The sequence below is a fragment of the Nothobranchius furzeri genome, chromosome 10 (genome assembly GCF_043380555.1).
Source record: "Nothobranchius furzeri strain GRZ-AD chromosome 10, NfurGRZ-RIMD1, whole genome shotgun sequence".
In the NCBI taxonomy this organism is placed as follows: Eukaryota; Metazoa; Chordata; class Actinopteri; order Cyprinodontiformes; family Nothobranchiidae; genus Nothobranchius; species Nothobranchius furzeri.
In genome coordinates, this window is record NC_091750.1 from 55,022,810 (window position 1) to 55,050,629 (window position 27,820).

The 27,820-nt window shown below is 41.0% G+C and overlaps 1 protein-coding gene across 2 annotated transcripts in view; it reads left to right on the forward strand.

The window, feature by feature from the left end:
* The window catches only part of kctd16b (potassium channel tetramerization domain containing 16b), a 144,460-nt gene that overhangs the window by 87,676 nt on the left and 28,964 nt on the right, over positions 1-27,820 (forward strand). The window contains exon 2 of one of the 2 annotated variants that reach the window (XM_054730700.2): positions 16,020-23,731. The exons of the other annotated variant lie outside the window; for it this stretch is intronic. Within the exon in view, the coding sequence (XP_054586675.1) occupies positions 16,020-16,027 (8 nt within the window). The 3' untranslated portion in view covers positions 16,028-23,731. Of the gene's footprint in view, positions 1-16,019; positions 23,732-27,820 lie in introns of those variants that run through there. 2 annotated transcript variants of the gene reach the window in all.

A 27,820-nucleotide genomic window follows, 5' to 3' on the forward strand; every position in this document is an offset into this window, starting at 1 on the left:
TGAGTAATGAGTTTTGATGTTATTGAGATGGCAGCGTGTGTGGTTGCTGGGTGGAATGTGGTGGCAGTGCAACTTTGGCATGGAGCCCTCATGCATCTGTGTGGTTTAATCAGTGAGATTTTGAAGCAGGCTGGCCTCATGCCAAGACTGACTCAATCATGAGGTGGCATCGTGCTAGCATGGCATGATTTTGTTGCACAAAGATGCATCGTGACATGCAGGCGCGCAGATAGGGTGGGGGACCTGTCCCCCCCAGATTCAGATCGACCCCAATCTGTCCCCCGCACTATGGCCAGAAAGAAAACAAAATCGGAGGTTAAGCGCTGAAGCTCCTTTTTCCAATTACAATGAATGCAGCATGACATAAACAAACACCAACTCCAGAGGCGCAAAAGTGGTTGCTGCTAGGATGCAGGATGAAAGGAAAAAGGCAAGCAACAATTACTGAGTATTTAAAAAAGACCAACAGTGTAAGTAGGCTGGACCGATCTGTTTGTTTATGCATGTTGGTTATAGTTTCAGTACGTTGTCATTGTTGGGACTTACTTGTTATAAGTGCCAAAGCCTCATTGCTGACTTTAACAAGTCTCATCTACAAATGTGTTCCCTCATGAAGTTACTACTTTACACCAGAGATAGAGTTTTAGAGTTTGAAAAACGTCTCCCGCCGAGAGGCTTCCAGTCGGGGAGAGGAGAAGATACGCGCAGCATGAAGAGCGCAAATATTAGATAAAACGTATAATTGCCGGCAGGTCTGGTCTTTGTTGACTGATCACTTTGTCTGGTAATGACTGACTCTGATTATGAAGCAGAATATTGACTCTGATGAAGAAATTCACTCCTCCAGCCGGGAAGATTGACGCTGCTGCAGCATCAGACAGCTGGTGCTACACGAGAGGTGTGTGGAGTTTACAAGCTCCAAACGTTGGGTTTAATGTTTGTTTAACCTTCTTTGGGACGTGATGGATGTAGAAACGATGGTAAAAACCATGCTAACATGACAGATGAAGGGCAGATGTGTTATATATGGAAGTCAAAGTGTGCCACATAATCATAAAAAAAGTAAAATATTAAATGTAAAAAGAGTTAGATATATTTATATATAAATTAAAACTTTCCAAATATAATGAAAATTTCTAAATTATGTAAAAATACGAAGGAACATCTGTTGGTCAGAGACTGAAAAGTGTGGGAACCACTGCTCTAAGTGATAAGTGAATATATATATTTTTAAAATATATTTTATGTGCAGGTTTTTTACATAGGGCTTTTATGTTTTCTGTAAAGATTGGTATGCTGAAAATCATTTAATGTTTTGCATAAAGCATGAGGTTTTGGTTAGTAATTGATTGGGAGAACAACAAACGACTGAATTGAATAGTGTTGATCAGGCAGAGCTTTGTTGCCTGTGTTCCATTGCACAATGCCTTCAAACACAATTATAATAGTGTTAGTTTTTATGTAAACCATTGGATGAAATTACACAAACTGACTGAGCTCTAGTTAAGGCTCTTGCAATAGTTTGTGTATGTGTACGTGTGTGTATGTGTTTGGGGGAGGGTACATTGGAACTTTGTCCCCCCCCAGTTTGAAAATCCTATCTGCGCACTTGGTGACATGGTCCAAAAGAGTTATGAGTGGCAATCCTATGCGGTAGGGGTTTATAGAATAGAATATACTTTATTATGGGGAAATTCACTTGTTAAAGCAGCAATACACTAAAAACAAATAAAAAGGAAACTTGGGTTTCCAGAACTCTGCAGCATAAAGGACACGGACATACTTACATACATTCGGTATTGCACAAGTATTGAACACATACTGAAAATTGCATTGATCTTATTGCGTAACAGAATGAGTACCAGTTTAAAATGTGGAGTTATTCACTCTTTCTGCAGAGGGGATGAATGACCTACGGTAGCGTTCTGTTTGACTGTTTTACATCTTTATGGGAACCTTCTGCATGCTGAGGGTTCAGGAAAGCATCTTGGACATGCAGGGAATGGACGAGGAAAATCTTTTGTGCAAGTACTAAACATTGCATGATTGTCATACCTTCACACCAAAGGACGTTTCCTTATTTACATATTCCAACCATCTGTGGAAAGAAACGTAAGATCTTAATCCAGTGTGAAGGTGGCCTTAGGATAACTGTCCGTATGAATTAAAGCTAATTCAGACAGCCGGGATATTTGTCTAGGATGCCTACAAGAGAAGGGGATTCAGAGACTCCTGGGCAGATCTTGGTTTTTGAGGAGATGCGACTGGTGAGAGAAGATGAGTTTGAATATTTTTACAAAAGTCGAAGCAATGAGCATCAGAAAAAATAAAAGGGTGGTCAACTGCCTTTAATTTAGCTTTTCGGAGTGGTTTTACATACTTCACAATAAACTCTAAGAGTGTTAATACCTATATGCACGGTATTACCTAAGCAGTTAAAATTTGTAGATCTGATTTAATCAAAAAAGTGCAAAAAAAAAATAAAATAAATAAACTCCTTTAAGAAATGTTGAAAATATGCAAATGCAGTCAGTGGCTGTTTCAGGCACCATATAGATGAACTGTGTTAAAATTAATCGACTCGTGTAAAACTTTGCAATCACACATCCTCCAAAACGAGGATGAAGATTTTTCCATCAAAACTTTACATTTTTAGCGACTCTAGCAATGGGTGGTTTATGGCTCCAGTGCAGCCTGAGCAGATGAGTATGGTCTAAAGATGTGATAAATCAGAAAACAAGGAAAATGAGAGAAACGGATAGAAAAAATATTTATGAATATTTATAAACAGGTCAGAATAAATTAGACGTACATAATGTTTGTGTTGCTGTTTTATGGTTGCTGTCGCACAAAGCAAAGGCCTAATAAAACAGGATATTAATAATGATGGAAAACAAGACAAAATGCACCTGTCATGAGACAGAAAACAGGCGTAGAAAAAAAGTAAACACTACAATTTGCAGTTTACTTATTTATTACTCTTTTGTGACTTCTTCCCAATGATTGATGTGATGCTCATTGCAGCCAGACAGATGCAACATTTCATGCATATTGCTCTGGGATAATTTCTGTGATAGAAAGCTGAAGATGAGCATATTAGATGTTACATCAGTGAACATGCGGTGACAAGGAGATGGAAAAAAGGACCTCTTATCTTTGTTGATGTTAAGTGTCTAATGAAAAGGTAGTAATTACAAGAGAAAGTGGAGAGCTACAAACCGCACATTCATCTTTCTCTTAAGTGAGCACTCTGGACTTGTCTTTGATGTCAGATTGAGCCCTTGAACTCAAAATGTAATCTGCATTGCAAATTATTTCAGCATAATGGTAAATTTGAAGCATGCTAAGTTATGATGATCCAAAATCAAACCACAGAGTAGAATATCAGAGTCTGGCGGAAGGTTTCATGGAAATCACGGCCTCTGCTGCTGATACTGGCGGTCTTCGATATGGGCTATATTTTCTGATACTCACATAAACCAGTGCCAATATATGAAGGGTCCCTCCCTCAAAAATAAAAGAAACATCACACATAACTTATCATGCATACTTATAAACATTATCTGTGTAAAATATGATAGAATTTCAAGTTTGGCCAGTTGTGCCAAACAAAAGCAAATCAAAGACTTAACCTCGGATCTATTATACTTTGATATTTTGAGTGACAGGTGACGTACCTGAAGAGTTTATCTGAAGGTGTATTATATGAAGATGGTATGTAAAAGTAGTCTCCTTAAGAGAGTAAAAACTAATAATTATTATTACCGATATTACATTTAAATGTCCATATTGTCTAATGATGTTGGTACTGATAATACTTTACTTTACTAATCCTTACTTTATGCTGTTTAAATATACAATGGTGATAAGCTACCATTGAATATTTATTGTGTTTTAGGAAAAATAATATTTAAACTTCCTTTTGTAATTGTATTAGTTAAATTAACCCCTCCTTTCCTCCGAAAGCATCGCGTAATGGCGAAAACATACTTTTTAGTAGTTAGCTGTCGTTATAGCGGACGGGTGGCTTTCATCGTCCGCAAAGTGTCATGTTTCGGAAGCATAAGTTAAAGTCCCATTAGTCATCACACACTGGTGAAATTCGTTCTCCCCATTTGACCCATCCCTGGGGGAGAGGTAAGCTGCAGGCACGGCTGTGCTCGGGAACCATTTGGTGGTTGAACCCCTTAATGCCGAGTGTGCAGGGTGTCCTTGGGTCCCATTTTTCAGGTCTTTGGTCTGACCCATCTGTGGATTTGAGTCCATGATCTCCCAGTCAGTGGGTGGAGACTTATACCACTAGGCCACTGAAAGGACTCATTGCTTACACTTCGAGTCTATTTTTTACACACTACGCTTCCAGAACACGTCAAGCTCTGCAATTCATATCTGGTCAGACACAAAAGCAGTGTAACATCTGGATCATATCAGACGCAGAATCACAATGATGTGCTGGAAAGCGCTTTATTCCACATCCTTGTTAACATACGGTCTCGATCACATCAGCTGCAAAGCGCCGCAGAGTGAGACATAGGCTCGCGCCGTGCAGCGATTGTTTTGGTGTGTGCGCTATTTTTTTTTCGAGAGCCTCGTTAATTCTGGCAGGAATTCAAACCAAAACAGAAGAGGCAGGCCAGTAAATTTAACAAAATGAAGACATTTTACAAAATAAAGCACTGCGATTGATAAATGTTATCATTTTTGTCTATCTAAACAGACTAGAGAGATGAAAATGAACAAAGACACACACACACACACACACACACACACACACACACACACACACACACACACACACACACACACACACACACACACACAGCAAGGGCACAGGGGTGGGGTTTGGGGGATTGGAAAACCGTACGGGTGAGCAGAAGCACTCATCGAAAATTCTCACCTGATGGGTTAGGGTTATGGGAACAGAGGAGCAGTGACCTCGTGAATTTCGTGAGCGATTTGCTTCACAGCTGATGTGATTCTGGTGTAAAACATCTGGAAACTTCAAAATAAAAGTCACGTGTAGATTTCTAGTAGCTTACATAATAATAAGTCAGTCCTTTTTTTAAATACATGCTGCTGTCTTTCTCTTTGCTTTTTACCGTGTGAACTTCTGAAATCACGTGTGGTGTTGCAATTCTTCTGTGATTTCATGTACCTCATGGGTCCAGGGCCATGGGATGTTTTCGCTGCGATTGCACGTCTGAAACGATGCCGGCTGAAAAGAAGATCGCAGATTAAATGTAACTATTGCATTATGGACCGCTTACACATCCTGTGGAAAGGCTGAATTACCTGTGAAAGTTAAAATTCTTAAAGGTTCTGAATGTTCTCCTTGATAAACTAGCTCCTTATTGTCAACAGATGAGAGTTTGTACATTTACACACAAAAGTAGCTATCAAATACTGAAAGAGCTTGTTTAATTAATCCACTCCTCATCTTTCAGCTCCATAAGCTTAGTTTGCCGTTTTTTTTTTTGAGTAGCCAGACATATCTTCCTGTCTCTTAAAGGTCACCCCCGCTAAGAATTTAGTCGTTTCTGATTTTAGATCCGGTTATTTGCCTTTAAAAACACAATAACTTTCCTCGCAGCAAATGTATTTAACATTTTCAGCAGTTGGACTGAAATTATGTCAGTATCTGTCATTTAACTGACAGGTTCTTCATTTTAGAATTCCTTCCGGGACCTTAAAATGTTCTGTTGCAGTCAGCATAAGGAACTGTTGGGTGTTTGCTGCTGGTTCTCCGGGGAGGGCAGCAATAGCATTTGGGATGCTTTATAATATCTTATTACAGTGGTAGAAGAGACTGGATCCATTCTAAAATCATTATCCAGTCTTCTGCTGTCGCTTCCACACAGACGATTTCTAACAGGCTTCAGGAACACGTCTCACCTTGCCTTGTTACTCTGCACAAAGTCATTTAGTCGGATCAGGTTAATTGAAACTGAATCCCTTGACTTAGTTTTGTCTGACTGTTGATATTTGGGGAGGGCTTTTTAACAACCTGTTAAACTACATTTAAATTTAACTTGCTGAGGATTTTTGTATCTTAAACATTGTGTGCTTGTCTGTAATGCCAGCATTTAATATGCATGAGGTCATCGGGGGTCCTATTGGAGCTACTCCAGGAGTATGGGGTACTAGACCTCCAGATATGGGTTGTTAGGTCCATGACCGATCGTGGTTCGCATTGCCGGCCGTAAGTCAGGCTCATTTTTGGCGAGGGATGGACTCCATGAAGACTGCCCATTGGTCGCCAATTCTGTTCATGACTTATGGACAGGATTTGTAGCTGCAGCCAAGGCGCTAAGAGGATCTGTTTGGTAGCCTAGGACTGTGGGTGGGGGGACTTGGCTGTTGGTGTCACAGCTGCGACGCCGCTCACGCAATCCACTAGGTAACACTTCATCTTGATGCATTTTTCAAACAAGAAGTGTAGGTGGGGTCATCTCTGGTAGAGGGGTGACTTTAAGTATTTTGGGGCCTTGTTTATGGATGAGGGGAAAACGGATTGATGGGCGGATTGGTGCTGCATCTACAGTGATACTGGTGTTGTACCCGTCTGTTGTGGTGAGAGGAGAGAGCTGAGCTGAAAGGCAAAGATCTCAATTTAAGTCTACCAGCAGAGGCTCAGAGTAAAGCTACCTTTCCTCCAACGTCAAGAGGAGCCTATTCAGGTGGCTCAGGCATCTAAATAGGATGCCTCCTTGACGCCTCCCTGGTGAGGCATGTTCAACTGGGAGGTGACCTAAAGGAAGACCCAGGAGCGACATGCTAAAGGGACTATGTTTCTCAGCTTGCCTGGGAACGCCTTATGAATTTCTCTCATTTGAGTTAAGGCCTTTATACTCTTGCTGGAATTTGGAGCACGTTCAAAACATTTGGCCAACACATCTCGTTTCCTCGCTCAAATGAATAATGGGTATCTGGAACTCTCCCCAGTTTAGTTTCCACGAGTTTAAAAATGACAGGAAATGTGAGACAACTGTGACGGGCTGAAGACTAAATTTAGAACAAATTGATACATAATTATGACACTTTGTGACAAAATGTCGACAAAAAATTGTAATAGTTGAAATTTTCATCACACACTTCACAAGGACCAGCCTTATATAATGTATCATGCCTTGTATCAAATGTGCCCCAAATCTGGTAAGTTTCATGTATTCATCAGCCTCTGAACAGATGCCACTTATGCATTTGCTTTATTAAAGTTTGTGTTTTATTTTGAACAAAATGTGCCAAAAGTGATTTCACAGCATGCCCATATTGTCTGACGTGAGATCTACATTTGAGCGGTTACAGGAGTAGGACAGTAATGCATCACTGGGAACCACAGGCATGATATCAGAGAGCACCACAGCATATTACTGTCTTAGCAAAACCACCTACATTGACTGGCATGCTGGAAGAAAGTACAACAGATCGTCAGGGACTAAAACTGTGGTTTGGTATTGATATGATGTTCTTGATACCAGTGTTCTTGTTCTTTGCTGTCCCCTTTAAAGAACTCTGTGCTTTTTTTTATATTCGCCCGACACATTCTTCAGCTGACAGCAGAGTGTGTTGGAGAGTCCTCCATGATTGTCTACTCTGCTGTCAGTCCACAATAGCCACCTGTCTACACAGACAGACGCACTCCCTTCTCCTCTTTCTCTTTTCATCCCTCGATTGATTGCTCTAATCAGTGGGCTGCAGTCAGGCTGTGTGAGAGTACCACGCTATTTTCCACTTTACTAACCCATGAAGGGTAGGAATACTCCATGTTTCAGCTCAAGCAGGTCACACAGAAAAAGGGGTCGCAGGTAAAAGGGAAAACAAAGGCAAACATAACAGCATCTCCATAGAAAAGAAGCACCGTTTGCTTTAGAGAAGCAGCAAGACTGCTATGGGAGGCAGGGAAAAATGACAAAAGTACGCATTTCATCTTCCCACATAATCCAGTGTTGCATGTTTTTTTGAATAGAGTGAAAATCTATCTTGTTTGTTTAAAGAGCATCATGTTACAGTGCAAACAGGTTAATCGGCTGGCAAAGAGAAAAGATGGCAGGTGGGAAGTCAGAGTCAGCAAACGGATTAGTAGCAGATACTGAAAAGCTAGCATGGGGGTGGGGGTTTAGCGTGCATGAAAAACTCAGTGTCCTATTATAATCAGAAATAATAATGAATAAATGTGTTTTCAGTCAACCACAATTTTAAAACAAGCCTACCCAGAAATAAATAAATACATGAATGAATGAATGAATGAATGAATTAAATAAAATACAAAAGTGTTTATAATTCTATTTTGAATTTTGGGCCAGAAAGTTGCCTGTGAACAAAAAAAAGAACATTTCTCCTTACACAGAGTGAATAAAAGTGCATAAATTATAAGAAAAAAAAGCACACTTTAGATGTAACTAAGTGTGATTTGTGAGAATTTCTCACATATTTTATACTGAGCATATTGTGTGTGTATATATGTATATATACACACACATACAGACGTGTGTAAATATTTACATTATTCTAAACACACACACCACACATATTTACGCTTCTGAGATAATTTCCATTATTGTCATTTGACTAAACAAATACACATCACCCCCCTCACCCTCTGACAAATACATAAATTGAAAACAAGATGGAAAAAATATTGGTTGTTTACATCAGCCCAGTTTAACTTATCGGACTGATATATATATATATATATATATATATATATATATATATATATATATATATATATATATATACAGGTGCTGGCCAGTAAATTAGAATATCATCAAAAGGTTGAAAATATTTCAGTAATTCCATTCAAAACGTGAAACTTGTACATTATATTCATGCAATGCACACAGACCAATGTATTTCCAATGTTCATTACATTTAAATTTGATATTCATAAGTGACAACTATTGAAAACTCCAAAGTTGGTATCTCAAAAAATTAGAATATTCTGAAAAGGCTGAATATAGAAGACACCTGCTGCCACTCTAATCAGCTGATTTACTCAAAACACCTGCAAAGGCCTTTAAAAGGTCCCTCAGTCATGTTTTGAAGGCACCACAATCATGGGGAAGACTTCTGACTTAACAGCTGTCCAAAAGACAATCATTGACACCTTGCACAAGGAGGGCAAGACACAAAAGGTGATTGCTAAAGAAGCTGGCTGTTCGCAGAGCTCTGTGTCCAAGCACATTAACAGACAGGCGAAGGGACGGAAAAAATGTGGTAGAAAAAAGTGTACAAGCTCTAGGGATAACCGCACCCTGCAGAGAATTGTGACGACAAACCCATTCAAAAATGTGGGGGAGATCCACAAAGAGTGGACTGCAGCTGGAGTCAGCGCTTCAAGAACCACCACGAGGAGACTCATGAAAGACATGGGAGTCAGGTGTCGCATTCCGTGTGTCAAGCCACTCTTGAACAAGAAACAGCGCAAGAAGCGTCTCGCCTGGGCCAAGGACAAAAAGGACTGGACTGATGCTGAGTGGTCCAAAGTTATGTTCTCTGATGAAAGCAAGTTCTGCATTTCCTTTGGAAATCAAGGACCCAGAGTCTGGAGGAAGAGCGGAGAAGCACAGAATCCACGTTGCATGAGGTCCAGTGTAAAGTTTCCACCGTCAGTGATGGTGTGGGGTGCCATGTCATCTGCCGGTGTTGGCCCACTCTGTTTCCTGAGGTCCAGGGTCAATGCAGCCGTCTACCAGGAAGTTTTAGAGCACTTCATGCTTCCTGCTGCTGACCAACTTTATGGGGATGCAGACTTCACCTTTCAACAGGACTTGGCACCTGCACACAGTGCCAAAACCACCAGCACCTGGTTCAAGGACCATGGTATCCCTGTCCTTGATTGGCCAGCAAACTCGCCTGACCTTAACCCCATAGAAAATCTATGGGGTATTGTGAAGCGGAGGATGCAATACGCTAGACCCAACAATGCAGAGGAGCTGAAGACGACTATCAGAGCAACCTGGGCTCTCATAACACCTGAGCAGTGCCACAGACTGATCGAGTCCATGCCACGCCGCATTACTGCAGTTATTGAGGCAAAAGGAGCCCCGACTAAGTATTGAGTGCTATACATGCACATTCTTTTCATGTTCATTCTTTTCAGTTGGCCAACATTAGAGAAACAAACATTTTTTCATTGGCCTTTAGAATATTCTAATTTTCTGAGATACCAGATTTGATGTTTTCATTGGTTGTCACCTATAAATATCAAAATTAAACGTAATAAACATCGGAAATACATTGGTCTGTGTGCATTGCATGAATATAATGTACAGGTTTCACGTTTTGAATGGAATTACTGAAATATTTTCAACCTTTTGATGATATTCTAATTTACTGGCCAGCACCTGTATATATTATTTCATTTATTTCAATCAAAATAAAAACAAATAGCTCCTCCTTGAACCGTCACCTTATCGTGGTGGAGGAGTTTGAGTTTGAGTGCCCTAGGATCATCTGACCTGCGGCCGTATGTTTTGGACACCCGAGCGAAGAGAGGAGTGGAGCTGTCAACTGATCACCACCTGGTGGTGAGTTGGATCAGATGGCGGGGAAGATGCAGCGTAGACCTGGCAAACCCAAACGCATAGTGAGGGTCTGCTGGGAATGCCTGGCAGAAGAACCTGTTAAGACGGTCTTCAACTCCCACCTCCGGCAGAGCTTTGACCGCATCCCGAGAGCAGTGGGGGACATTGACTCCGAGTGGGCCTTGTTCCACTCTGAGATTGTTGAGGCAGCTGTTGCTAGCTGTGGTCGCAAGGTGGCCGGTGCCAGTTGTGGTAGCAACCCCTGTACCCGCTGCTGGACACCAGAGGTTCGGGGAGCCATCAGGATGAAGAAGGAGGCCTACAGGGCGTGGCTGGTCTGTGGTTCTCCGGAGGCGGCAGACAGGTACTGGATAGCCAAGCGGGGTGCAGCAGTGGCAGTTGTCGAGGCAAAATCTTGGGCATGGGAGGAGTTTGGTGACGCCATGGAGAAAGACTATCGATCGGCTCCACAGAGGTTCTGGCAAACTGTCCGGCGCCTCAGGAGAGGAAGGCAGCAACTCGCTCACACTGTTTACAGTGGGGATGGGGATCTGCTGACGTCAACTGAGGCTATAGTCGGACGGTGGAAGGAATACTTTGAGGAGCTCCTCAATCCCACCTATGCACATTCTGAGGAGGAACCAGCGCTGGGAGACCTGGGGATGGACTGTCCAATCTCGGGGGCAGAAGTTGCTGAGGTAGTCAAACAACTACACAGCGGCGAAGCCCCGGGGGTGGATGAGGTTCGTCCTGGGTACCTCAAGGCTATGGTTGTTGTAGGGCTGTCATGGTTGAATCATCTCTGCAACATTGCGTGGTCATCGGGTGCAGTTCCTGTGGAGTGGCAAACCAGGGTGGTGGTCCCCATCTTTAAGAGGAGTGATCTGAGGTTGTGTTATAGGGGTATCACACTCCTCAGCCTCCCTGGAAAGTTCTACTCCAAGGTACTGGAGAGGATGATGTGGTCCTCCTAGCTTCATCCAGCTCTAACCTTCAGCTCTTGCTGGGTAGGTTCGTGGCCGAGTGTGAAGCGGCTGGGATGAGGATCAGCACCTCCAAATCTGAGACCATGGTTCTCGACCGGAAAAGGGTGGCTTGCCAACTCTGGGTCGGGGGAGAGGTCCTACCTCAAGTGGAGGAGTTTAAGTATCTCCAGGTCTTGTTCACAAGTGAGGGTAGGAGGGATCGGGAGATCAACAGGCGGATTGGTTCAGTGTCTGCAGTGATGCGGACGCTGAGCCGATCTGTCGTGGTGAAGAGGGAGCTGAGCCAGAAAGCCAGGCTCTCGATTTACTGGTCGATCTACGTCCCAATCCTCACCTGTGGTCATGAGCTTTGGGTAATGACCGAAAGAACAAGATCGCGGATACAAGCGGCCGAAATGAGTTTCCTCCGTAGGGTGGCCGGGCTCGGCCTTAGAGATAGGGTGAGGAGTTCGGACATTCGGGAGGGATTCGGAGTAGAACCGATTTATATATAATTACCATTTGTCAGACACACATAAAGATTCATTTTAAACCTTTTCCTGTTCCAAATTACAGTGCGATCATCATCATTGATTTAATTTACTTTTTCATAATTATTTAGTACACTCAATTTGGTACATTTTTTGAATATATTAAATGACAGAGTTTTTTTAATTTCCCTTTTAAGGTCATTCCATGATTTAACACCATTTACAGATATATTCCACTCCTTAATTTTAGTTCCAAATCTGGGTTTTGTAAACTCATCAGTTTTATATTGATATGTTGAAAAATGACTAACGTCGATGTATTGTCCACCCCCAGTAAAAAACAAATATTGCCCGACTCTTGTTCACGTTTGTTCCAGGACTTTTAAATATTCTCCTGAGCAATATCGAAATTATTTATAGGTTTTTCAAATGAACACCTTTAGAAATGGCTAAAACATACTTCAAACATTGATCCAAGTGTCAGTGTTTGCTTATGATACCAAGTGTCTGTAATACCAGATGAAAATGTTAATAACTCAGCTTTTTCACCATGACAAGACAGAAAGCAAACCATAAAATAAAAATGTGGTACGTAGCTTCAAAGTCATCTGTCTGTGGTTATAAATGACAATACAGGGGAATCTTTTTTACTTGTGCATTTTTGCACTTATGTGTGACTATTGATGCATTTATGTATTTTCCCTGAGCTCTTCACACAAAGCAGTGGCTGTCAAACTGTCAAATTATTACAAGAATTTGTATGTTTGTGTTCATAAAAAAACTGGACATTGAGAGGAACAACAGAATGACTAGGAAGAGGAGAGCAGGGCAGGAGGGGAGAGAGTGATGGAGGTACCGTAAAGACAAAATAAACAAACGGGGCAACATAAGAGCTCATAAAGGCAGGATGAGACACAAAATGAAAAATAGAGAAAAGCGGAAAGCAAAAAGAGTGAGAAACAGCAGGAGTAAAAAAGAAATACTGGAACTAAAAGGAATAAACGTGTGTGTGTGGGTCTGAGAGGAGGCAAGATTAGAGAGACAATATCAGACTGTCCATCAGTGTCACAGAGATTGTGTCCTCTGTAAGTCATTTCATCCGCCAGCCTGGGAAGCCTGATGGTGTGTAAATCACCTGTTTAGTTATTCTACATCATCACACTCAAATCTCTCTAAAAACCTGCTCTCAAAATAAACCTTTCAGGAAACATCAGCACAGAGAAAAGCCTAAAAATAGCAGCAAATCACGTATACTGTGTTTATGAAACTGTACAACGTTTGTGTGTTTTTCACATAAGGTTAAAGAGACTATGTGTAGTTTTCACCATTCATCTCTGGAAATATCCATCGACATGTTGTGGAAAATGAATTAAAAGATGCCCAGTTGTTGAAAAATATTGGTGACTTTGTAACATAACCATAAAAATTGGGTCTAAAATACATGGGAGCAGGCCTAATTCTCTGGGTGACACCATTTCAGATGCAACGTTTCCTTCTACAGAAACCCGTGAGCACAAAACGCATTTACTGATGTGTACCAAATTGTTACACAACCTTCACTATTCATAAATGTTGTTTTACACATTTACCCCTTCACTTGGTGCCAGTGATGAAAGGGAGTCAGGTGTGTTTGTCATTTTGCTGGAGGTTGCGCTCCCAGGGATTTTTGACCCTAATGACCATCTGTTGGTAAGGTCCTACTCGAACACAAAAATTCTGCTTGCTTGCTATGATTTAGGTATGTACTGCCTCCTATTGCCAGAAGAATACACAGTCCCTTTAAAGAAAGGGATATCTGGTTAGTTAGAAATATAGATCTGTCTGAAATTTTCAGAAAATTTTGCAAATTGTCTCTCTTTTAAAAATGTATTGCAGAATCAAAGTCTTGAGAGTAAGTTCTGTATAGTTGACAACCCAGGATTTCCTTGGGAGAACATAACGGAAACTCATCTTGGGTTAAATGAGATCTGTCATTAATCTGGCAAAGACAAAAAAGGGTGGGATGCTGTTTGACAGGAAACAGGGTTTTATGCCGGTAAATTAGTTATTGTCTTATTGGTTAACTGATTGATTTGTCAGGTCACAGGCGGGCAAAGGACCACTACTACTACAAATTATGTGACAGTCGAAACACGTATCATTACTTTTCATAAAATTTTAGTGCAACTTAAGTGTGATCTGGGGTGTAAGGCAAAGTGGATTTGAAAATAGGTTTTATAGCTCCATTCACTTACATTCACGTTTTTTTCTCTGACCGAAAGGGAAGGAGATTTAGGACAGGAATATACTTGCTTTTTACCAACATGTATGCATGTCTAAAATGGCTGCCTCACGTAATTTATGTAACTTTTTTTGAAGCGTTATTTATGCAAAATGAATGTGACGAGTTCACAAGCTGCATTATGAGAGTAACCAATGGGCAAAGTTGACTAAACGAGCGAGACACATTCACTATGGCCATCCATCTCTGGTTTAAAGGTCTTTCACATAACCGTGATACCGGTTCTGTCATTTTAATTGTCGCAATCTCAAAATCAACCAGTTGCTGATGTCTTCTATGTTTTGCTGTGGAGGCCAGGGGAGGGACTTAGTTAGAATTTTAACTTGTGAAAGATCACCCACATTCTGGTCCTGCTGGACCTGACTGCAGCCTTTGACACTGTTGACCATCACCTGTTACTAGATAGGCTGAGGGATTGGGTAAGCCCATTAGGAACTTATCTGGAGTGTTTCTCCTCTTATCTTTCTAAGTGTTCCTCCTCTGTGGCTGTTACCAAGTTTCAATCTTCCACGACCTCCCTCACCCATGGTGTCCCACAAGGTTCTATGCTGGGGCCTCTACTGTTCCTCTGCTCCCTTTCCAGCACACCCTGAGCTCTTTTAAAGGAATCTCATCCAACTGTATGTTTCCTTTAAGCCCCATGAGATGTCTAAGCTGCAGCTGTTTCACACTTGCTTAGACTTTATTAAAACCTGGATGGTTGGGAAATTTCTACAGCTGACTGAAGGTAAGATTAAGATCCATAGTTATTGCCGGCAGTAAATTGAGCTTGTTTCTGGTGAGAGTTGGACTCTGCCAGGGTTGCCCTTTGTCACAGACTCTGTTTAGAACTTTTATGAACAGAATTTCTAGGCACAGCCAAGGTGTTCAGGGAATCCGTTTTGGTGGCCTGAGGATCAGGTCTCTGCTTTTTGTAGATGATGAAGTCCCATTAGCTCATAAGAACATGATCTCTAGCTTTTGCTGAAGTGGTTTGCGGCCGAGTGGGAAGTAGGTGGGATGATAATCAGCTCCTTTAAATCTGAGACCATGGTCTTGAGTCGGAAAAGGGTAGAATGCCTTCTCCAGGTCAGGGACGGGTCCAGCGGAGAAGTTTAACTATCTTGGGGTCTTGTTCACGAGTGATGGAAAAATGGAGCAAGAGATCGACAGGAGGATTGGTGCTGCATCTGCCGTGATGCGGGCGTTGTACCGATCTGTCGTGGTGAAGAGAGAGCTGAGCTGGAAGGCAAAGCTCTCGATTTACGTCGATCTACATTCCTACCCTCACCTATGGTCATGAGCTTTGGGTAGTGACCGAAAGAATGAAATCGTGGATACAAGCAGCTGAAATGAGTTTTGTCTGCAGGGTGGCTGGGCTTTCCCTTAAACCAGCTCATATCCTGGATTCTCATGTCAGTTCTCTTGTTCACTCTTCCTTCTTCCATCTCAGGAACATTGCTAAGCTGAGTCCCATTCTGTCCCGCTCTGAACTTGAGACAGTTATCCACACCTTCATCTCCTCATGCGTAGATTACTGCAACTTGAGTTTCCCTTTTCTGAGCAAACCCTCCCTGATCCGTCTACAGGTGGTTCAAAATGCCTGTGCTCGGCTTCTGACCAGATCCTCCAAACACACCCACATCACCCCGCTTCTCCTCCAGCTTCACTGGCTGCCAGTCAACTTCAGGGTTCATTTCAAGATCCTGGTTCTCGTTTATAGAGCCTTACATGGACAAGCACCATCATACATTGGTGATCTTCTCTGTCCCAGCAGGTCCCTGATGTCCAGTGATGAAAGCCTACTGGTTGTGCAGCGCACCAAGCCAAAGACCAAAGATGAGAGATCTTTTGCTGCTGTGGCCACCAGACTCTGGAACACTCTCCGCCTGAGATCTTTGGACTCAGTAGTCTCTTTTTTTGCATTTTTGAAGTTACTTTAAAAACCTACATACTTCAGTTTGGTGTGACTAAATGGATGTCTGCAGTGGTGCTGCCAAGGGGTCAGGAAAAAACAAACAGCACCGTATAAAGAAATCTGCATTTCTTATTTTTTTATACAAGTTAAAGAAAACATAACACAAGCTTCAGTGTGTTAGTGTTTTTCATGTAATTATAACTACATTGTTTTATGTATTTAAGCCTATTAGGTACTGGGCCAGCTGTGGTTTAGGTTGATGTGTTACCTCAGTATTACCAGTGGACACCATTTAGGTGTCCCTTTCAAAACTCTATTGGGGAACTTCTCATTCATGTTTCCCCGAATTGAACCTGGTGGTGTACCCCGCCTTTCAACCCCTCCACAAGGACCAGGCAGGTACAAATCATGGATGGATGGGTGTGTGCATGTGAAATATTTATGTTTGCCTGAATATTTACTCAGTCTATCAGGAATAATGAAGATATTGAATATTTGTATATATTGAATTATTATTTGAACATTATATTTGGTCTGTGATTCCTAACACCAAACTTAAAAACCAAACTGCCGAGGCTTCTCCAGGTGCACCTCTCTCTACAGCTGACACTGCAGGTGACAAATGGAGCAGGGGGCTTTAGTAGGTTGCTGGTGCCAGAGAGTGATTAATGCATTGTCCTTCCTTCTCCATGATTTCTCAGAATGAAAACACCCTCTGCCACACAAGTTTTGACACCCTCCTGGGCACAAGGGGACACGTTTTAAAGGGCTGTTTGATGCTGTTTAGCCAACTGTATTTTAATTTGTTAGATCTTTTCAGGGAAATTCATAGATTACCCAGCAGAAGCTCAGGCCATGTTCTAATTAAAATGCAACATGCAGCAGCCTGCTCCAAACAAAGAACTGCTATTTTTAGCTCACACAGACACCAAACGGCTCAAATGAGAGGAATCTAGTCACTCAAGTTCTCGTAGTCCTATTCTCATATCTCTGTTTTATTATCTTGCCTTTTTTGAAGCAGGCAACCATAAACTATATTTAACCTCTTTATTTTCCAGCAGGTTTGACATTGTTTCAAGTAGAAAACTGATTCGGACACGTCCATGTTTAGCAGGTTTTGAGCATCAGATTGATTCTTGTTGGGGGTCTCAGAGGCTTGGACCTGTCCACCTTCATTTCCATGCTACTTTTGACATTTTAATGATCGTTTGTCAGATTAAATTCAAAGAAAACAGATGGGAGAAGCAAGGACTTCATATACAACAAAAGGTTCAGACCACAAACGTTTATTTCAGACAGATGGCATTGAGAGTTATTGATCATAGGATAAAGCATTTCATGAGCTGAAATTCATTTTCTCTATCATTTTGATTTTCTCTGCTTGAACTTATTTAGGTTTTTCATTTTCTGCCATGAATGAGAGCATCCATCATTCTTTTGTTTGTTTGCTGGTATTTGGTCAACTGTGACAGAGCTTTATGAAGCTCTGCTCTCTGCTCGAAATCACTGATTGTTACTATTTTCTAGTTCCGCTTAGGTGAATAATCTGGCGGGAGCGCTCACTGCAGACTTTAAATTGGGTTTCCAACTCTATATTATTCTCCCCGGAGAATGTATTCATTTTGTGCTCTGCATGCATGCACATATTTCAGAAGCTTAGATGTGACAATGTTCTTGGAGCCACTTTTGGTTTGCACCCCTTAGCATGCAAGTGTGCTCATTAATGTTGCGTTGTAACTCAGAAACAGGGACGATCTTCTGCAGCTGTCTTAATTTGCCTTTAAATGATCGCCACAAAGCTGTCTGATGATGCTCGTGATGTTACTCATTTGTTTATGCTGGGGAAACAAAGGAGGAAGTAGAAGTAGTGACATTTCAGTGGCAACAAAAACGATTAATTCACTCGTTCTCATTTTGCCAAATGGGAATGACGTATGACTCTCCTCCCTCATGCATCTTCCCATCTCCCATTCTTCTCCAGCACATTGTTCCCTCCATTTCCATCAGTCATCCAAGTCCATTAAAGAGCCGTTCATTTAAGAGGCCACTCTGTAACAATAGGTGAATAATGCATCATTTCAGCCTGGTGAGAGCCGGTGGGGGTAAATTAGTGGCACTGATTGAGAACCAGTTTTTCATTGATTACCTCTAAACTGATGGAGCATGGAGGGGCGTATCATAAACCACGCTCGCTATTTCATATTGAGCATGTGCAAAATGTTGAAAAAAAAGGGATGACTAAAAGAGCAACGGGGCAGTAATAAAGACAAATTAAAGGAGTGTTCTTTTTGCCGCCGTGTTGAGATTGAACGGCTGTTGCTGTGGATACCACGAATTTAGAGAGAGAGAGGGGCATAGACAAGAAAATAGGCTGAGAGTGAGTGAGAAACAGAGACACAGCGGGACGCGTCATGTAGCTTTGTTCGTGTTATCGATTCCACCCTGTCATCACTGAGAATACTATAGTAATTAGGAGATTAGGATTATGGTTCATCTCACAAGGGCAGATGGACTGATAGAGGATGGAGAAAGTTCTGAAAATCTGCAAGCTTGTTCTAAAATGTAATGATTAAAAGAAAAGGAGGGACTCTGACTAGTACATCCTCTGCTGTCTTGCTGAGTGTTGCTATAGGAAGTTGGATCACACACAAATCATTGTTCAAGCACAAATACAAACAAATCTACCAACAACCGGCTGCTAAAATCAACATCAGTTCTGCTTTTATTTGCCTAAAGCTCCAGCTTTCTCATCAAAAAGCTTGTAAATACGCAGAAAATTGTTAAACAAGGGTCGGTGTTCCAATCAATTACTTTCCCACTGAATCAGTGAAAAGACAGCAGGATTGTAAATCAAAAGGGAGAAAAACACAGGCTTCATTTCAAATTGTGCTGAGGTGAGCACACAGTTTTTCTGAATGGAGACACAGACCATTGACAACTTAGTTGTAGGTTGCTGTGACCGTCTCCTGTTTTAGATTTATTAGTTCACTTAGAGCAGGAGCACTATCTGCAAAAAGTGCTTTACTGGCTTTTCCAGGTGGTGTTATTGAACTACTGTAGATATCTCACTAACTTACTGAACTTATGATCCCACAACCAATTCCTAGATGAACAATGGCACAATTATTTATTGAACAAATACATTCTAATCAATTCTGCCGCTCATGTAGGAACAAAAAGTTACTTTTAGTTCACAGAGAAATGAGCACGGCTGTAACTGTTGGCATCAATCACTAAAATACATCTGTTGTAGGGATGTAAGGAAATATTGATACGGCAACACAGCGTGATATTTTTTCGTGCAATTTTATATTGAAATTCAAAAGCTGTGGAAGAATTTACATGCAAACATTTGTGTATTCTCTTTTCTTTTGGTGCAATTCAAACACTGGCCGCTAGTTGGCAGCAGTGTGTAAGGGTTTGGTTTCCACCACTGAAATGTAAATCCCTCTATCATGGTTCAGATACCTCATGTTAAACATGTTACGTATCAGTTTGTACTTTTTATTGAATCTCAATAAAATAAATTCAGTCTAAAAAATCGCTAATATCGCCTGGCTGGATGTGTCGCAATATATTGTGATACATCGTATTGTCTCCCCTGTATCGTGATACATATCATATCACCAGAATTTCATCAGTTCACATCCCTAATTTGTTGTATATTTCACTAACCAAATAGCAAAAGGTGAGAGAGGATGTGTGCTAAGTATTTTATCTCAGGAACCCGTTAATTGGTTTTAAAGGGGACACATTATTCAAAAGTCACTTTTTACATCATTTTATGCTGTCATGTGAGTCTCTACTGCCTCTATAAAAACTCCAGACATGAAAAAAAGTCCCATTCATTTCCTCTCTGTGTCTGGAATTATGTGCCTAAAGCAAGTTGTTTCAAAAAGTCCCAGTTTGTGATATCACAAACAAGGAAATTAACATAGGACCACCTTTCAAGTGCAAGACAGACCTGAATGAATGGCGGCTCTTCTCCGAGCCCCTCCCAGATACCTGAGCTTCTCAGTTTATAGTGGCCTGAGTGATGGATGGGTGGGCGTGGCCAACTCCAGTTTGTTATCTTCAAGTGACAGCCCTGAAACAACTCATTCTGGAAGGTATTGAAACCATCAAGAATAAAACAGCCTAAAGCCCCTTTGAGCAAAGAACTTCATGTTTTGTACGCTGCAAGAACTGATGTCTAACAAAGTAATATATATACATATATATATATAGTCTAAAAAGAAAAAAAATTATCTAGAAAAGTATATCATTACCTAACTTAAGTCAAATGTTTCTAAATAAGATCCAAATTTGCTTGTTTTGAAAAAAAAATATAGAAGTCTTAAAACTAGCAATATAATCTGTTAGATGTATTAGCTGGCCAGTAACTTTTACTAACCTCATTTGCAGATTTTTCTTTTACTGCAATAATAAAAAATTGGGTCATAATATTTTTAACTGACTTGAGAAAACACAAACATGGCAACACTAACTCCGTTTTTAAGACATTGAGCTAAGATGTGGCTTTGAATTAGCCGTGAGACACCAACTGCGTATTATGTCAACTCATCACATTAATTTCTTTGCTCCCAGAACAAATGTTGGAGTCAATCAAATCTGTCTTTCAGCAAAATATCCCATTACCCAAGGGACGGATTTTAATGAACCTGTTGGCTAATTTTCACTACTTTTTGAGTGAACTCAATTTAATATGACTGTCACTACTAACCAACCGTAGCAAAAATGAAAAGGCTTAGCATAGCATAGCATAGCATAGTTTATTTATATAGCACATTTTAAATGCAGCATGGGAGCTGCCCAAAGTGCTGCACAGGCTAAAACAAAACACACCCATTACAAGGAGCTAAAACAAAGGGTAAAAATCTAAATTAAAAGCAGAGAAAACATGAATAATAAGAACACATTAAAACAATGACACAATAAAACACTAAAACGAGTCACTGTCTAAAAGCCAAAGTGTAAAAGTGGGTCTTTAAACGAGATTTAAAAAAAGGCCAGAGATGTAGCCTGCCGAACTCCAATGGGCAATGAGTTCCATAGCTTTGGGGCAGCATGGACAAATGCTCGTTCACCCCGCGATTTGAGCCTCATCCACGGCGTGTGCAGCAGCAAAAGGTCAGCCGACCTCAACGAGCGGGTGGGCACATATGGAGTGAGAAGGGCAGAGAGGTAGGAAGGTGCCAGGTCACTGAGTGCTTTAAAAACAAAAGTCAGTAACTTAAACTGCACTCTGAAAATGACAGGGAGCCAGTGAAGATGTGCCAGGACAGGGGTAATGTGGCTACGTCGGTGTGTACCCGTCAAGAACCTGGCAGCAGCGTTCTGAACAACCTGCAGCCGATTCAGGGCAGAGTCCGGAACACCAATGAGGAGGGCGTTTGCGTAGTCCAGGTGAGAGGTAATGAATGCATGAATGACTGACTCCAAATGCCTCCGTTTCAGGATTCGTCTGAGGTGAGTAAGGCGGCGAAGCTGATAAAAACAAGACCTCATTTGGATCTCATAGATATAAGCTAAAGTTGTACATTGCAGTGGTGGAGTCTTTCAGACCTTCTAATGCTTAGAGATCATGCAAGACCTTACAACAAAACGGAACAAGACATGTTTCCACTATCGGAATTTCAGGATAATTTTACCAGAACTTTCCGGCATGCATGTGTCTCCACTTTAGCGGGCCGGACATATGGGCCTTTTTCAGGAACTTGAACATGAATAAGTACGCAGAATGGCCCAATAGAATTGCATATTGAAACTTTTGTTTAATTCACTATGATTGGTTAACTTAGCAGGAAATTACATCAGCAGATGTCATCCAAAACAACCCGCCATTAGTTAAGTCAGAAGAGATTACTTTCTTTAATCATAGAATGTGCTACTATTTGTTCATCTGTTGATTTAATCATACTAGATCCACTCAGAAAACGACAATGAGATTGATTTCTCACTAAACAGAATATCTACTAAGAAATCATGTCAGTGTGTCGTGGTGGATGGCTGCTTATACTGAGCCAGGAACCTTTGGAGGTTTCTTCCTGTTAAAAGGGAGTTTTCCTCTCCACTGTTGCTGCATGCTTGCTTAGTATGAGGATTGCTGTAAAGACACTATCGATATCGCCTCGCTTGGTAGTAATATTGTGGCGGTTGTTTATCTTATAAATGGCGATTGTTCCTTGTTCGCAACAGAGCGTGGTGTCATGATCACGTGGCGAGTTACAGCTGAGCTTCGGTCGGCAACTGTAGTGAAAATGAAAGTAAAAACGGGCCGTAAGTTTCGCTTTTGTAAAACGAACCAGCCAAGATTACAAGATGGAGCAATGCAGAGCTCCTGGAGCTGTTCTCCGTTAGAGCTGAAGGTAGATCACCAGAGGCTGCACGGGGACCGTGGAGAACAGACACCTTTGGAAGCGACTTGTTAAAAAAACTCAATAAGTGCAGCTTCGACGCCATAAAAAAAAAATTATGTCCAAGATAAACGGAAGTCCGCAGCAGTGCAGAGACCGCCCCCATACCCTGTATATGCCGCCATTGTGTAATCTTTTGTGAAAGGGACACGATTGCGCAACATAGCCACATTTTACGTCACCCAACCGGTCTCCTGGCCCTCTGAATTGGAATAAATTGCCGTACTTTGACAGAATAAAACTTTTAATGTCACTGTGGACATTTTTTTTGGTGCTAATCAGTGACATCACACACCGCCAAAGCAGTCATGATATGTGGACATCTGTGCAAAGTCCTGAAAGGGTAGTTGGGAGGACTGGGACATTGAGTCTTCAGCTCAATTTCCCCTCCCAGAAATGACCCAGAAGTTCCAACAATGAAGCACGCCTAATGCTATTTTTTTTTTTGAGCTAAGTGGCCATAACGCCTTCATTTCTCATTGTATAGTCTTCGTTTTTTCAGTTTGTTCAAATGAAATTGACACTTGTTGGTTAAACCCACCTTTGGTTTATTCTTTCTGTTCACTTTCATGTTAGACAAACATTAAGACTACTCCATGACATGTCTAATGAATTACAACAGGACTGAAACCTGCTGCATGAGAAACGTTAAAAAACAAAAGGAGAGAGTTCTTTTCACTCTCCGATTTGTTTATTTTTGCTGCCATGGTAAGACATGATTAATAGAAGGAATATTTGGAATGAATGGAGCTTCTTTTGAAATCAGAGCAGATTTGGTAACATAACTGAGAAATAAATAAATCCTCAGAAGAAGAATTAAACAATCTCTCCATTTAGTTATTCATACATGGCTATTTCCTTCTACGACCGCCTGTTTGCATGTGCAAAACAATCCATCTATATTTGGATATTTACATTGCGAATCATAATTTGATTCATTGTCTTTACTGGGTTTCAGACTTTATTAATAAATTACCTAAATTACTTAAACAGTTTTCAGATTTGCTCAGCAGTGGCTGTTTCCATGCATGCCGTATAATGGCTGCTGTAATTTTAGTATGCTATTTGTTTGTGTTTTTGTGTGTGCACCAACTAATACAGCATAAATGGTAAATGGTTAATGGTGCGCATTTGATATGGCATCTTGTAGAGACCGGACACCCCCCCCCCCCCCCCCCCCCAAGGCGCTTTACAACACAATCAGTCATTCACCCATTCACACACACAGTCACACCCTGGTGGGGATGAGCTACGATGTAGCCACATCTGCCCTGGGGCGCCACCGGTCACTCCGACCACCACCAGCAGGCAAGGAGGGTGTCAGAACAAAGCATGCCTTAAGAAAACACGCGCACGCACACACACACACACACACACACACACACACACACACACACACACACACACACACACACACACACACATGATGAGTTGTGCACACCCTCTGGGCTTCTGTGAAGATATATTGATGACACTTTACTAGAGCTTGACACTAGAGACACTGAATAAGTAAAAGCTGTTAGGACCCAACCAACTCTAATTCATACCCATGATGCAAGAACAAAGACGTAACATTCAGGAAATCAATGAAGTGAACAACTAAACCGCTAAAGCGCTCTAAACACAATGGTTTTAGTTAGCATCTCTGGCCTTTCCAGAACGAAAAGCCATTTTGGTCATTTGCACGGCAGCTGATGGACACAAAAGTTGTGCCACATCACCATACTGCCACTCACTTTTGCACCCTGTCAGGCCTCCTCGCGCTGCCCGTCTTTATATATGAATGTGTGTGCACGCATGAGAAAAAGGAGGTGTGATTTTGTGCTGTCTCTGTCTGTTTGTTTGCTGTGTCCTACTTCCATCCAAATACCCATCATACATAGTCCCTAATGAGGCCCCTGGGAAACTGTCCAGAGCATGTGCTTCTCCCAAACAGCACCGGTTCCAGCTCAGTTTCACTGTATGCCTGTTAGCCTTTGAATCGCCAACTATGGTGGCCAGCAGTTCAGCTTTGTCAATGTCTTGATGGATGTAAGCACCTCCAGATGTTTCCTAAACATTTGAATAATATCTAATATGTTATTGTTTATTCATTTGTCAGCAAGCATTTAAGCAAACTGAAACCCCCTGGACAAGCAAGCAAACACCACATGTGGTAACGACGTGAGCTGTTTGTTTTATTCCCTCTCCAGTTGGAATCATCACAATTGGCACTTTGGGAGATCCAGTGGTTACCTGAAACAACAAACTGCTTGCTATTGATTGTCAGAATGAATAAGTTGACAGGGCCCTGAAGAAAAAAACTCTGGAAAATGGATCAGGACATAAACATGTAGAGATTTAGACTAGTTTATGCTAAAGAATGCCACTTCCCCTTAGGGGAAATCCAACGTTTAGTCCAGAAGTCCTCCTTGCTGTGAATACTCCTGGTGAAATGGGACCATGATGATGAGGTGGACCTCCTGAATGAGGCTCTTAACTTGGAGCAGGTGATTGAAGTGGAAAGTAAAGAGAGAAAAACAACTCTGAGCTCTGTGTCGTGTTGTGTTTTCAAGGAGTTCATGAGGAAAAGATGTTTAACTCTCAAAAAACATGCTCCCTAGTGGCCCTTTGTGTAGACAGACGGCTCAAAAGAGGAGCATTCATGACACTAAAGCAACGAGTGAAGCTCTGCCTACTTGTCTAATTGAAAATGATTCTTGTTGGCTTCAGACCAAATCGCCCCAGAGCTCATTGTGTCTGCTTCCTTTGCTAATTTGTCATCTCTATAAAGAGAAATAATAATTTGTGGCGGACAGCTGTTCTGCTGTGAGCCGGGTTCTTCTGGTGGTTTCTGTTAAAAGGGACGTCCACATTGAAGTCTGGGTTAAGATTGACTGTAACCTACAAATTATTGAGTTGGAAAATATTTTATGGATTGCATATTTAAAATTGTGTATACTGAGAAATAAAATGTGTTAATTGGACTTTACATGACTGAAGTTGAATGTGTAATATGCTGAATCTGACTGTAAAGAAAGGAACTTATGTACTTTTCACAGATTGCATTAAAGGTGCAATTTATTCAAAATTATTTAATGTTTTAATTCATGATGAAGGGATTGAGAAGATTGTTGGTCCGAATGGGACAGAAAATAGGATTTTAGCGTTAAATTAGACGTTTTACACAAAATTCACCATTTGCGTCATTTGTGCTGCCATGTTGGCCTCTTCTGCCTTTATCAACACTCCAAAGGTGGGGAAATAAATCCACAAAAACATCCATCTGTCAGTGTTTAAGGAATGTTGTGCCTTAAACAAACAGTTTAAAAAGGTTCTCGCTTTTTACGAGAAAAAGGAGGAAATAAGAATGCAACCACTTCTCACAAGCAAGAGCAGCAGGACTTCACCGTGTATAGTAGCCTGAGCGAGGGATGAGTGGGTGTGGCCTGGTCCAGCTTGTTTCCTTAAAGTGACAGAGCCCTGAAAGAGCTCATTCTGGAAAGTACTGAAAATGTCAAGAACAAAACAACTGAAATGTCTTTACGTGAGAGAGATTTTGTGCAAAGAACTTCATAAACATGGTTTGAGTTATTATTATTATTATTAATAATAATAATAATAATAATAATAATAATAATAATAATACATTTTATTTAACAGCGCCTTTCATGACAACATCATAATGTGTCTTCTTTAATAAATACATCTTTTTTCTTTAATAACTAAATCTAAATACAGAGAAATTTCTGTATTTGAATGGCAAACCCATTATCACAGTGATCATTAGAGCAGAGCATGAGTGCTTATTATATAATCTAAAATTATTTAAATTAGTTTAAACCCGACCAGTTTGATGATTTTTTTGTGATTCGTGTGGTTTTGAGTTTCTGTGCAGTCTTTACTCTTAGTTGATCATGATGTCGAGACATAAATATCCAGATGTGGATATTATCACAGAATCATCACTGAATATGTTTATTCTCTGTTGCCCAGGAGCGCGTTCACAAATGAGAGATGTTGCTACCAGTTGTGATACATTTTTCTGCCTCTAGATGGTGCCCTTTGAGAAAAACTCTGGATTTCTGCTTTAAAAGGAAATTTACTTTTTCCTTTTGAACCACAAATGCTCAAAAAAACAACAACATTATCTGGGGTAACATGTCTGCTTTATCGACAACACATCTATTCAGAAAGTAACAATTGCAGCATGTGTGTTGTACAGCCATATTTAACTGATGCATAACAATTGACCAATTAAGTCATTTGCACATACCCCATCACATCTGCTCACATTAATGTGCAAAGTGCAGATGTTGTTCCAGAGAGATACAGTGGACAGCCAATAGCAGTGATGTGTGCAAATTCTAACACAAAACAATAACTAACAGTAGGAAGGACGATGTTCCACAGGAGCTGCCTAATTTATGTTCGTTGCAGTCAGACTACTTAACATCTGAAATCATTTTTGAGATGCTAAGTTTTGTCTGCCTTCCTCAGACCTCTAACCCTTGTCAGTTTGGCTGCAGAGAGGTTACTTTAGATTACATATTTTGTTTTTTTGTTAACGCAGCACTCCACTGTATGTGTGTCTGTTTCCATTTGCTGCCCGCTGCCAGGTGCTGACATTTTCTGCTGCTTTAAGCTGATCACTCAGATGCCTTCAGCTTTCAAAACCCATTTCATTTTTCAGAGCTTTCTATTCATCACCTGTGTAAGAGAGGCCAAACGGGGACCTTATAGTCCCATTCACATGTGAATGCTTGCCTTCCGTTGAAACACAAGGAACTGAGTGTACCCTTTTTTCCAGTTCTAAGCTGCATTTTTACCATTTGTGTCAATGTTGTGGCTCGAAGAACTGCTTTTGTTGGGCCAGCTTTTACAGAAAGAAGTTAAACGAGCGAGGTTTCTTAGTGGTTTGCTTTGGAGCTATGCAAAGCAGCAGGACTGTGAAAACGTCGGTGTTAAGAAACCTTGCTGATTACATTTTTTTCAATGAGAACAGCCTTCTTGGTTGCCAGGGTGATATTGTCACTTTAGAGGAAAGGCTGGAGATTCAAGAGCAGAAAATGACTGAAATTATTATTGTGTTTCTGGTGGCTTCATTATGCATAAACCTAATTTCACTTTATAAACATGTTTATATGTATTTTGAGTGTACACATCCAGTTCAGCACAAATGAAAGCAGAAATAGAAACAGCAATGTCAAAACTTATACAACAATAGTAAAGAATTGTAGCAACAACACATCTTAATATGCAGCT